The sequence below is a fragment of the Phyllostomus discolor genome, chromosome 2, assembly GCF_004126475.2.
Source record: "Phyllostomus discolor isolate MPI-MPIP mPhyDis1 chromosome 2, mPhyDis1.pri.v3, whole genome shotgun sequence".
In the NCBI taxonomy this organism is placed as follows: Eukaryota; Metazoa; Chordata; class Mammalia; order Chiroptera; family Phyllostomidae; genus Phyllostomus; species Phyllostomus discolor.
The window spans coordinates 61,409,441-61,421,942 of record NC_040904.2 but is presented as its reverse complement, the minus strand read 5'-3'; the positions used below and the strand labels follow the sequence as shown (position 1 = coordinate 61,421,942).

At 38.2% G+C, this 12,502-nt stretch overlaps 1 protein-coding gene across 1 annotated transcript in view; it reads right to left on the bottom strand.

The window, feature by feature from the left end:
• The window catches only part of MED12L (mediator complex subunit 12L), a 317,972-nt gene that overhangs the window by 45,811 nt on the left and 259,659 nt on the right, over positions 1 to 12,502 (bottom strand). Inside the window, 9 exon segments of the mRNA XM_036017911.1 lie at positions 106 to 267; positions 1,048 to 1,183; positions 1,596 to 1,705; positions 2,714 to 2,803; positions 5,872 to 5,983; positions 7,782 to 7,943; positions 8,949 to 9,139; positions 9,256 to 9,330; positions 10,466 to 10,654. Of these exon segments, the coding sequence (XP_035873804.1) occupies positions 106 to 267; positions 1,048 to 1,183; positions 1,596 to 1,705; positions 2,714 to 2,803; positions 5,872 to 5,983; positions 7,782 to 7,943; positions 8,949 to 9,139; positions 9,256 to 9,330; positions 10,466 to 10,654 (1,227 nt within the window).

Here is a 12,502-nt window from a genome sequence, read left to right as displayed (position 1 = left end):
AACTTATATGAAGATGTTTTATAGGCTTTACAGAAAGATGAGAAGATATATTGTTTTTATAAGTTTATATATTTATATATATGAGAAACAAACATTTACTCTTGCCTGTTTTTTATCTATGGAGTCGAATCCAGCAATTTTGTTTCCCTTTGTGTCAATCAAGGAACCCATAGGTTCACAAGTGATGACATCACATGTCTGTTTTGGCAAAGGTAGCAACTGTCGAACTTTGTCAATACTTTCAGACCGCTTGTCTCCTAGCTCCTTCTAAAAAAAAAAAGAGAGAGAGAAAAGAGAAGTGGAACAGAAATAACAATGAAGGCAAAAGTTACCAAGAAGGAAGTTCCCTTATGAAACATTTCCTTTTAGATAGCTGCAAAGTTGTCTAACTTGGAACATGGTCTTTGGTGCAGCTCTCATTTAGAGTGGTGAGTGTGTTTCATTTCTTCATTTTTGGTAGAAAACAGAAGACATAAAAAGGCACTCTTGTTACACAACAACGTCATAGTGCTGAAATGACAAAAATCCTGGGTAGTAATTGCAATCAGAAGTCAGGAGCCGCAGCACCGAACACATTCTCGAATGCAGAGTCAGACCACAAGGTAACCGTTAGTTATTTTATTGTAAGGTCATCAGATATATTAATTTTCTTCCTATGCTGTTTTTTTTTTCAGTTTGAATATTTCAAAGACTGTGTTAGTGGTTAGTAAAATGAATCAGGTTTAGAAATATCAATACAAGTGACTATTTTTCAACTGCATGTGCCAGTCCAAGCACAAGTTTATGCTAAATCTACTGTAGGCATTTTGGTTATACATTTGGTAATGCATTGCTAAACTTCCTTAAAAAATTAAACATGTTTTATGAATATAAAAGTTTTAAAAGAAAAATCATCTAGCTAGCTATATGCTCATTACTTTTGGGTACCAGTTAACTTGAATGCAACAAATAATATTTAATTTAATGAGTAATACATTAAATAAAATGTACTAAATAACAAACCCACAAACAATTTGAGCTCATAATATAAGCAGGTCACAAACTTACTTTCAGCTTCTTTACCAGATTCATGTACGCGCGTTTGTTCTCTTCAGACCCCCCTGGGGATGCATTTGACAGGTCAGAGGCCAATGTTCCATTGATTAAAACACCCAGCATATCAAGAACTGTTGTAAATAATTCGCTAAGAGGGGACAGAAAATAATTATTTTCACCTTAAAGCAAAAACAACAACAACAACAACAAAAACCCCACAAGATATTTTTAACTGAGAATTTTTATTTAAGGCATAGAATTTTTATTTTTAAAAGATTTTATGTATTTATCTTTAGAGAGCAGGGAGGGGAGGGAAAGAGAGAAGGAGAGACACATACATGTGAGATTGCTTGCCTCTCGCACGCCCCCAACCGGGGACCTGGCCCCAGCCTATGTTCTGACTGGGGATCAAACCAAGCACCTTTGGGTTTGCAGGCCAGCGCTCAACCCGCTGAGCCACATCAGACAGGGTTAAGGCACAGAGTTTTTCATGATACCTAAAAGATGCAGCATATCATTTGTCAGCATATCAAATTAAAGGTGAAATGATCAGTACGTACTTGTTCGTGTGTATGTCCACAGTTCCAGAAGTGATGATCTGCAGGAGGAGGAGCGCCCAGTCTGCTGTCCACTGGGTGCTCCTCTGCACCGTGTCAAACATTCCTCCCACCTAGTACATACAAAGTACAATGAAAAAGTCTGCACTGTGTTAGAGAGAAAAATATCAACCCGCCACTTTACGTAGCCAAACTCTGATTAATTTTAAAAAACTAAAAAAAAAAAAAAAGAAAAAGAAAAAAGAAAGGCGCACCCAAGTGTGGGCATATCATCAGTAAGAATTACAGTTGACCCCTGAAAATGCAGAGGATTGGGGTAATGAGTTTCTTTCCTGTAGAAAATCACATATAACTCCTACTATAAACCAGTATAATTAGCTTTCTTTCATTCCTAAATTTTCAGGACACCCATTTTCATGATGAAATTTTAGTATGAATAGGTTGAAATCATTTAATGCGATTATCTATAACTTCATGCTGTCAATTACAATGGAATCTAAGCCTGCTGTCATAACAACACTTGGAAATATCCAGTAACACGAAAGTACTGATGAGCAGGAGGCTTGGCCCACAGTCAACTCATTCACATGTGGGAATGAAGTTAAAATCAACTGCCAAATATCAGGCAAGCCATCCTCCGGAGTAGCCTTCATCTGGCTTGTCCAGTGCCAGGGATGGCAGGGGGGGGATTCAAAGGAATGTTCAATTAGTGAGGAAATTTTAAATTTCTGTAAACTTTCCAGGTAGGGTTTGTTTTTATGATCAATTTGATGTAATGTTTGATAAAATTTTGACTTAAATATCATTTTAAGATGGTTTTTAAATAAGTAAAGTAAAGTCCTCTAAGACCTCCTCTGAGCAGATGCCAAAAAGGAGAGACTCTCTGGGGCAGGGGTTGCAGAAAGCAATCAATGCTGAAAATACCGACTGAGTCCCAGCCGAGGTCAGATCAGACAAGGAAGGACGGCAGCCGGGAAAACAGAAGGTTAGAGAGACAGGAAGTAGTTTCAGAGAACAAACGGCAAAAGGCCTCACCTCGTAACAAAGACTTGTGACCATAGGAGAAGTGGGAAGCTACTTTAGATAAGTTTAACTCAGGGAAAATACTAGAAGTGTCTTACCAAATTCAGGCGGAGTTGCAATGCTTCGTGCATCATCTGCCGTGCTTTTATGTCATCTTGGTACCGTTCTTCTCTCCAGTTACTTAAGATCTAAATCAGACAATCAGTTTTTTAAAACCCCAAAATTTGTTTCCCCTGTTAAAATATTTTTTTCAGATTTAAACAGAGCTTTTCACTGACAGTCTAAAATAACTTCTTAGTTTAACCAATCAGCAAATACTAAAACTTTCCTCCCCTTCCACCATGCAGACAGAAATTTGACATTACCTTTCTAGAAGGGAGACGAAGAATCTATTCTAATTACTCAGTGACAAATCTTAAAAAATGTTTTAGAAGACCATCAAGTTACACACTAACAAAAATAAAGCTTATTTTTTAAATACAGTTGGCCCTTGGACCAATAAGGCTTTGAACTACGCAGGCCCACTTTTATGTGGCTTTTTTCAATAAATATTCAGTCGGCTCTTTGTAAACCTGAGTTTCACACCTGTGAAACTGTATTTTTGATTGGAGGTGGAAAATTCATGGATTGTGAAAGGATGACTATAATGTACTCTTCTATGCCATTTTATATAAGGGACTTGAGCATCTGTGGACTTTGGTTTCTGAGGCGGGTCCTGGAACCAGTCTCCTGTGGATACCAAGGGACCACTGAAGTTTCAGCAAGGCAATGTTATACAGATGTTTGTTTGATTGCATGAGGGTGGGTGCCCCTAAACTTCATGTTATTCAAGGGCCAAGTGCACATCATTTCTTTGATCTTACACAGATAAATACTGTACAGACAAAATTACATTTCACACCAGGCTTAGGTTATATTTCCAGGAACACGTTGTGACCCCTAGCAAATGTATTATTTTGGTGTACTATTCTGGTGTAGTGGAATCTTGCTATTGATAGATTTGTCTTCTTTATAAAGATTTTACATATATATGTATTATTTTGAAAGATATGACAATGTGTACATTAGTCAGGTGGATTATCAATTTATACAGTGAGTGCTTCTTCACTGATTCACAGTAATGTTGGGAAAGGGAAGGTTTTCTTAGGAAATGGCTCAGGTGGGCCACTCCCCAAATCCAGATGGTGTGAGCAAAAAAACAACTCTTCCCAAGAAACCCATACTGCTGTGCTCTTGAAACAATGGTGTTAAATAATGAGTATGATCTTAAAAGAGTTGAAATGAGGTACATGCAAAAGTAGCCCAGATGATGTGTAAGTACACTGCATGGTAAGAGAAGAACACTTCCCCCATCTCCCAAGGCTGACTTAAGGGTGCATGACAGCTAACAAAGCACACAAGTTGTCACGGAGCTTACATTCAAGGAGCAGAACAAATAATAAATCAGGTGTAACAAATGGTATGAACCAGGACAAGGAACAGAGAAGGACCACAGTCCTATTTTTAGAGTGATCACGGAGGGCCTCCCAAAGGAGGCAGTGTCTGAGCAGAGGCCTGATGAAGTGAGGGAGATGACCATGCTCATATGTGAGAGGAAAGCCTTCCAGGTGAAGAAAAGAAAAGATGCAAAAGCACTGCAATAAGAATTTGCTTGGCAAGTTCAAGGAACAGCCATGTGGCCACTATGAAAAGAGTGCAGCGAGCAAGGCCATGACTAGTAGGAGTCAAGGTAGAAGTGAGAGCCAGTGCCATCTCATGTGAGGCCTTATAGGCTCAGACAGTGATTTTTATTCTGGTGTAGTAAGAATCATTTCAGCATTTTGGTTACCAAAAAAACATGTGATTCACATTGTTATATTTTATATCACATTTTACTGATTATGCTATTACAGTTGTCCCAGTTTTTACCCCTTTGGCACCTTCCAACTGGTACCCTCTTCCCTCCAGCAGTACTGCCCTCTTAGTTCATGTCCATGGGTCATGCATGTAAGTTCTTTGGCTTCTCCATTTCCTATGCTATTCTTCACTTCCCCCTGTCTATTTTGTTCCTACCAATTATGGTTCTTATTCCCATACCATTTCTCCATTCTCACCCTTCCCAGCTGATAACCCTCCAAACGATCTCCATATTTATGCTTCTGTTTCTGTTCTGGGTGTTTGCTTAGTTAGTTAGTTTGTTTGGGTTGTTTTTGTTTTGTTTTTGGATTCAGTTGTTGATAGCTGTGAATTTGTCTTTTTAACGTTCATGGTGATTCACATTTAAAAAGGATCACTCTGACTGCTGTGCAGAGAATAGACTTGTCATATCCAAAGGTAGGAGACAACAGGAGAACCAAGTAAACATCCTTACTCATGTTCAGCTATACCACCCACAGGAAAAACATGGTGTCATAGAACCCCAGCACCACAGGAGGGCTCCATTGGGCTCTGCAGCAGGATAAAACACCCCACACGACCCATCTAACCACTCTGCTGTGTTCCATAATTTCCAGTTGCTAATGTGGTCACTAGTTTCCTGTGGCACAGAGAATGCCAGGGGGATTGTAGCTGGTGGAAAGGCAAAGTCCATATTCTTTATAAAAGAACCAAAGTTCCTTCTGATTTCTAAGTGAGCATTTTGTGCACTTGACTGGCATCAGTCTGGCTCTAGCGGTAAAATAAAATCAAGTTTCTGAATCTATAGGGCTCAAGCTGAGACCCTGCCTGATATGTGGAAGCCAGTTGGGACCTGGAGCTCTGTTCCGGTCTTACTGCCATGCCGACGGGGACCGGGCTGCTCCAGAGCCCCTCCCTTGAGGCAGGGTCAGAAGAGCAGATATGCCAAAGGTAGGCGCAATGTCAAAAAATGTTTCTTTTATAGACTTTAGATTTTATCCAATGCATAATTAATATAAAATTGTTAATCTTGTGGTGACTAGAATGCTTGGTAGGAGAACAGGGCGTGGATTATGCCTCCGTGCATCTAATCAAACTGTAGTGTGTCCTTATTACTTTAATCTTACTATTTGAAAGGAAAACAAATTAATGCCATTGGAAAGATATTTGCTGGGCTTAATCTCTACCATACTTTACCTCTGGGCCGCAGACTGGGATAGGTCTGTGGGTGTTAGGAACTGAGCTGCACAGCAGGAGGTGAGCTTGAGTGTAATGCGCTTGAACCATCCCAAAACCACCCCCCCTCATCCTGGTCCATGGAAAAAGTGTCTTCCATAAAACCAGTCCCTGGTGCCAAAAAGGTTGGGGACTGCTGCTTTACCTGATTAACTTGATTCTGGAGGGATGTTAGGAGGCCTTCTCGTTGTTCATCTTGTCCCTTAAGGCAGGTAAGAACCAGGGAGAGGAATGGTTGTTGACTCAAAAGAGACATACTACAAAGGAAGTAATAACAGCAGATCTAGTTAGAAAGACTGGGTTACTTCCTGCACAACACCAATTCCTCACCCTTGGGTTATAGATTCATATTTATTTTACTATTAGAAAATGGAGAGTTAAATTATATCTCTACTAATTATATTAAAAGCTACTGTAAGGCTTCTAAATAATTTAATATTGAAGGCATTCCCAAAACTAGCATAAATTCATAATGCAAATGAGTGTGTAAGGGGGGGTAGTGCATGGAGAAGAGGATTTGTATTTTATATTAGTTAAGCTGCATTTAAAAATACACATAAGAAGTAATATCAATTTATACACAAAGTAAAATTAAAAACTTAAAAATTCTTCTCACACAAAACTCTTCTTTTAAGGTCCAAGCCAGTCCAATTGTTGTGCTTACTTTATTTTTCAGCACATTTCTTAAGGCCAAAGAGTGCAGCATTTATTGGTAGGGCTGAGGTTAGCACCTGGGCCTGAGGACCCCAGAGTGTTTTCTGGAGACTTGTAGTGCGTAGTCCCACCAGCCTCAGAGGCTCAACTTGAAAAGGCATTTGATGAAAATTCTATTAAGACTGCTTCAGTTACTAGAGAACAACTAATGAGTCATACTGATAAACTAATTGCTACACTGGAGAGATAAACTTAAAATGAGATTGAGGCCAAAATATTTCAATCTGCCTCATATCAGCAAAGCTGAGAGAGATTGAGTTCAGAAGGGCCATTTTGAAACATTTTAATACCATTTGTCCTCTCTTTGGCAAGTGAAGTGATAGGCACACAATCACCCATTAGCTAATACACTTTGAGAAGTGAGTTGAGTCATCTGGCTGGTTACTGAATGCTGGCAACCATTCAAAGGTAGGTTTCTACCAAATGGACTAGAGTTTAGAGGGCAGGCTTAGAAGCCAGACCACTTGGGTTGAAGTCCCAGCTTTTTATTTCCTTAGTGGTGTTTCCTTAAGAAATTAACTGAACTTTTCAGAGCATCAATTTCTTCATCTGCAAAAAATGTATACTAAGAGCATTTACTGCATGATTGCTGTGAGATTTTAAAAGTTTGAGGATGTACAAAATATATTTTATATAGGGGGTGGTATTTTATAAGAGCTCAATAAATGGCATCTACCAAAATGTTATTAATAGGGGAAAAGAAACCTGTATGTTCAAAATTTTTTTAAATAGAAGAAATTTCCATTATTTCCCTTTATGCTATGGTGCTAAATTCATCACGTTTTCACATTCAAGTGTGGTTTTAGACTTCCTCATCATAGTCAGTTTTTAAAGACAATTATTTGAGATCTTTTCTAGGGCATAAAATAAATAAAAAAACATTAAATTTTGTGGTTTATGAGTTTTAATGTCTAATCTAGAACAAGAGTCTTAAATACTAAAAATATTAGTAACTATTTCAGGGTCCAATAAGACAGAACTAGAAATAATTTTATGCATGTTAAACAAAAATATTTAAGTAATAAAAAATGAATAGTAATTAAAAGTAGACTATAGGGACCAAATGGAGATCCAGATCTGATTCAGTAGGTATGCAGTAGGGCTAAGAAGTCAGTATTTTTAATACATCAGCAGTGATCTGGACACATAGAATTGAGAACTTACGTGGTAAATGTTATAACCTGAAACTTGGTAGAAACGGTGCCTTACCTAACAAAGTACTTTCAATTTCATTTAAGAACAACATTTCAGTAACTCGGGGTGCAGCAATCATGCACGTTTGCTGCGTGCGAGATGTTCTTCTTCAGAATTTCACAAAAGAGGCACACCTGCCAGCCATACCTTTTCTGTTTTTGTCTGTCTCTCTCCTTTTTGGAAGAAGAACCCAAGTGCTGTCCCTTCTCCAGCTCCTCCCCAGCAGCTTTCAACACTCTTCCTTGCACAGAGGTCGGCAGCCTGGCAATCAGGGGGGCCACCAGCCACACGCCCCTGCGCTCAGAGGAACTGGAGTCAGAAACATGCGTTACACCCAGGGAGGCATCCTTTTCCTCTGCTCTCACGGTTACAGGAATTCCGATGTAAAACTTTTATTCATAAGACACACTGATTATTCTGAAATTTCCCGTTCATTTCTATACTATTGTTCCTTTCACCAAATACCAGATATTTGCACACACTTCAACCCATGCTTATGGAAGGCAATAAAAGGTGGGGTTCTGGGAGGTCACTATAACTAAACTTCTTTTTTTTAAAATCTATAAAAGTCTTTTTCCATGATTTTGGCACTCTCATTAGCAATAGTCCTTTTGTCCAACAAGCAATACACTTTCCTGCCATGATTAAGGTATGAAACATTCTGATTATGTTTAAGCATACTGATAACCAGTTTTTAAAGTTTTAGAATTTACTAGTTATACTTTGTAGTTCAGGGGTGTCCAACCTGCAGCCCACGGGCTGCATGCAGCCCAGGATGGCTATGAATGCGGCCCAACACAATATCGTAAATCTATTTAAAACATGAGTTTTTTGTGATTATGTGTTGCAATGCATTTAATCTGTGGCCCAAGAAACTCTTCTTCTTCCAGTGTGGTGCAGAGACATCAAAAGGCTGGACAACCTTGATGTCCATTTGGCAAAATGATAAAATACAAGGTAATCTGCCATTCATGATTATTATTTGTGCAAAACTGCCAATTAATAAAGAAGGCAGAAAAAACTGTTTTCTATATAAAGAATATACCACTGAACAGAGCAGCCTCAGGGGGCACTATGGAAATTAATCCATCCTGCATATGTCATCTGTGGTTCCAAGGAGCCGGCCTGATTAACTTACTATTTAGAACACTAAGATATCATCCACCCCACAGGGTTACCCTTTATCATATTATTAAGTAATATGTAGCTTCTCATTCCGGTAGCTTCATGAAAAAAATACTACATTATGCAAATAAAACACCCTGTTACATGTGGAAAATTAACAAGAGACTAATAAAACTACAGGAAAAGTACCTCAGAAATGTCTTTATTCCGTTTTGCCTCGGGCTACTTGTGTCAGTGCTTCCGATCCCGTTCGGGTTGAAGAGGCTCATGCCAGGATTAGAAGAGTTATTGTTCAAGTCGGCAGACTGCTGGAACACCTCTATTGTTGCCTTGGCAATATTGTCCAGTAAGTTGTTCATTTCAGCCACAGAACCAGAGCCCTAGTGTCAGACATAAAAAAATTAGCACACAGGTGTTTTCCTTTATCCTCAAACATCAACATGTCTTTGCTTTCTGTAAAATGTTACACATACATGTGATTTTCAGATATACTCACAGGATCTTTCAAGCATTGCTTAATCATTAACTGAAGTTCTAGCCAGGACTGCCTCAGTGTCCACTGTTCAAGATTCTGGGGAACATGGAAATAAAAATACATTAGGAATAATAAGCATATCTTAAAATACAGTAAGTCCCTGCAGTATTCCGTACCTCGAAGAAGAGTAGAATAATGATGTACAACAAAGGGGTCTACAGGTATCCTCTGCTTTTCAACAGACTGTGCTAAGCCATTTCACTTTTACAAAAGACCTACATTACACCTGCTTCCACTAACAGAAAGAAATCCGGAGAGTGTGAAAACAGCATTATAGCATTCAGTGTTTGCCATGCAGGGAGCTGCCATAGAGACAGACACCCCGAGCAGCAAGAGTGGCTCTGCGAACCTCTTTCCCAGGGAATCACACTCAGCATCGAGCGATCAGGACTCTGAACCGTGCCTCCGGGCATCTGTGCTTTGCCTTGATCTTTCTGTACATTCGGTAGCAAGGTGTGTCTTAAAGTATTGCAAAAGCCTGAGAGAGCTTGTAAGAGTCCTACACTTAGCATAAAACTAATGTAATTAAGCATTTTGGTTGCAGTGAATGAAATAAACATGTATGCACATTAAATTTGGGGTCTGGGAATGTTCAAAAATTTTCAACATAAGTTAATGGTAATTGATTCTTCACTTTTTACCATTTTTGCTTACAAAACATTTCACAGGAACACTCTACTTTCCGACAATGGGTATATGGATCAAAAGGCTGCCAAGTCTACTACACACATTCATTGTAAACACAAAGAAATAAATAGCAACATTAAAATAATGTGCCTCATTCAGCTGGGCACTAGAAATAACTAAGATAAACATGTCTTCTGTCAAACTCTATCTAAGCAACTCTATTCCAAAGTGATTTAAATATTTTTGGATAAGACACTTAACACAGTGCCCCCACAAAGCTTATTTTCATGCAATTACAGTACTGACTTAAAATATCAATATTTATGCAATGACTGCATGTAATCTGCAGTACCTACTTATAGCTAGCCAGCTATAAAGTGTGGCAATAACACAGAAAATAAAATGGGGAGAATAAAAATCTGAATTAACTGAATTAGCTGAGAAGAATTAGTTAGCAATGATAAAAAGAGACTGTAATTTTGGTTATAACTACAAAGAATGTGTCAAGTGACAGAAACATGACCTTTAAATTATCATCACTCACTTGCAGAATGCGCTTAATGTGCTGCCTTTGCAGGTTGTCCCCCTCAGGACATTCCTTGATGCCGTGAGGATAACAAATAAGCTGCAACAGTTTCTGTGCTTGCATGTTTGAAAGCACAGGGTCCAATATGAGTTCTTTGTCTGTGCATAATCTTTCAGGCTCTTTTAAGCAATGTTCTCCTACCCATTCCTAAAAATAATACAGCAGTTAGACCGGTAGGCAGCGACTTCTACAGGCATATGTAATATGTACTAAGTTCATGGCACACAATGGAATATAAAGCAGACAGGAATCTTCCCTTTAATAAAATATTACACACACAAAAAAATGGTGGCAAAAGTTTTAAAAACAAAATTTCTAATATTTTTACTTCTTAAAAACACAAAGTAAAACCTTGGTTAAAAAATTTTTAAAACACAGATATGTAAAAAAAGTGAAAAAAAGAAAGCTAAGGAAAAATACTGGCATATTTCAGTTGAAAAATGGGTTCCTGCTCTAGGAAATGTTTTTTAATCAGTATTTTTAACTTGCTATATAAGGGCAATGAGTCTATACCACAATATCCCATTTTTATGGAATGCATTATACTATATTTTACTGAATAGAACATAACATTGAAAAAAGTATCTCCCTTTATGATATTATAAATAAATATTTGTGCACATCTATTCTCTGTATAATTATTTTCTTAAGATAGTGTCACAAAAGTGCAACTGCAGGGTCAAGAAGTAGAGCAAAATGTAAGGCTATTAATGTATGTGGCTAATTGGCCTCCAGAGAGTTTCTACCAATTTAAACTCCTATCACCTTTTCTTCATCATTTTTTCAAAGGAGAACTCATATTAAATGAGCTAAGAAATCACCACCTGTCTCCGAGCCCCATGTGAACCCAGGTCTGTTTCAGAGGAAACCGCTTCGTAACCACTGCACCAGGGGCTCGAGGCCGGCTGTCCGTTACAGTCACCTGAGGAGCCTGCTAAAATTCCAGGGCCCAGGCCCTACAACAAATCAACTAAGTCAACCTTAGAGAGCGAGACCAGGTATCAGTCATATTTGAAGGCATCAAAAAAAATTGTTTTGACTCCTCAGGTAATTCTAACATACCCTCACGGTTGAGAACCAATGAAAAACTCAATACCCTCTTAATACCTATACAACTGTCTAGCTAACTTTTACCATAGTTATAATACACTTTAATAAAAACATGACCCTGTTGACATTAGGAAAGTGAAAAAGAGCATATATGATATGCTATGATTGTTTTGATAAGAAAAAAGAAATTAAAAAAAAGAAATGAAAAGTTAAACCAGAAAATAATAAAATTCATCACCTAAGGCAGGGAGCGATAAAGAGTAGGAGAGATAAGGGAGGCAGGACTCATCACTGAGTACACCTTTTTGCATAGTTGAAGTGTGGAAGCATGCTATTCTTAAGACAGAGCTGGGGGGAGAAAGAAATCTAAACTGAATGTAAACAGAAACAAATAAAATCAATTCTGCTTCAAGTGAGTAACATAACACACACTGAAGGAGAAAATCTAAGTGACTTTTTAATACAATACTAAAAATGCTTAAGGAAGAATGATAAACAAATCTTCAAATCCTTTTAGTAGGCTTGTTTTTCCTTGTGGTATGAGTGTAGCAATTCTGAAACTATTACAGGTACACTGTAGAATTAAGCAAACAGTAAATGGGTTAATGTTATTGGGAGTAGGGGTTCTTACTGTGGAAGAGGGGGAACACAAAGAACTTTGTGGGGCTGAATTGGTATTAAATATATCAGTATTAACTCATGGTTTACCCACACATTTATGTATGTAGATGTTTTTTCCTTGGCTCTGTCTGCCTTTCAGGCCTAGAAGCAATGAACACACATGGCCCATGGCAAAGAGCATACACAGTGCTGACCTTGGTTTCTAAATACCATCCTTGACTAACTAAGACCAAGGTTCTTTTGAGGAATGAGTAATTCCAGGTCTGGGGCAGAGAAAATACAAAAGGAGACATAATATTAAAAAATAAAACAAAACAAAACAAA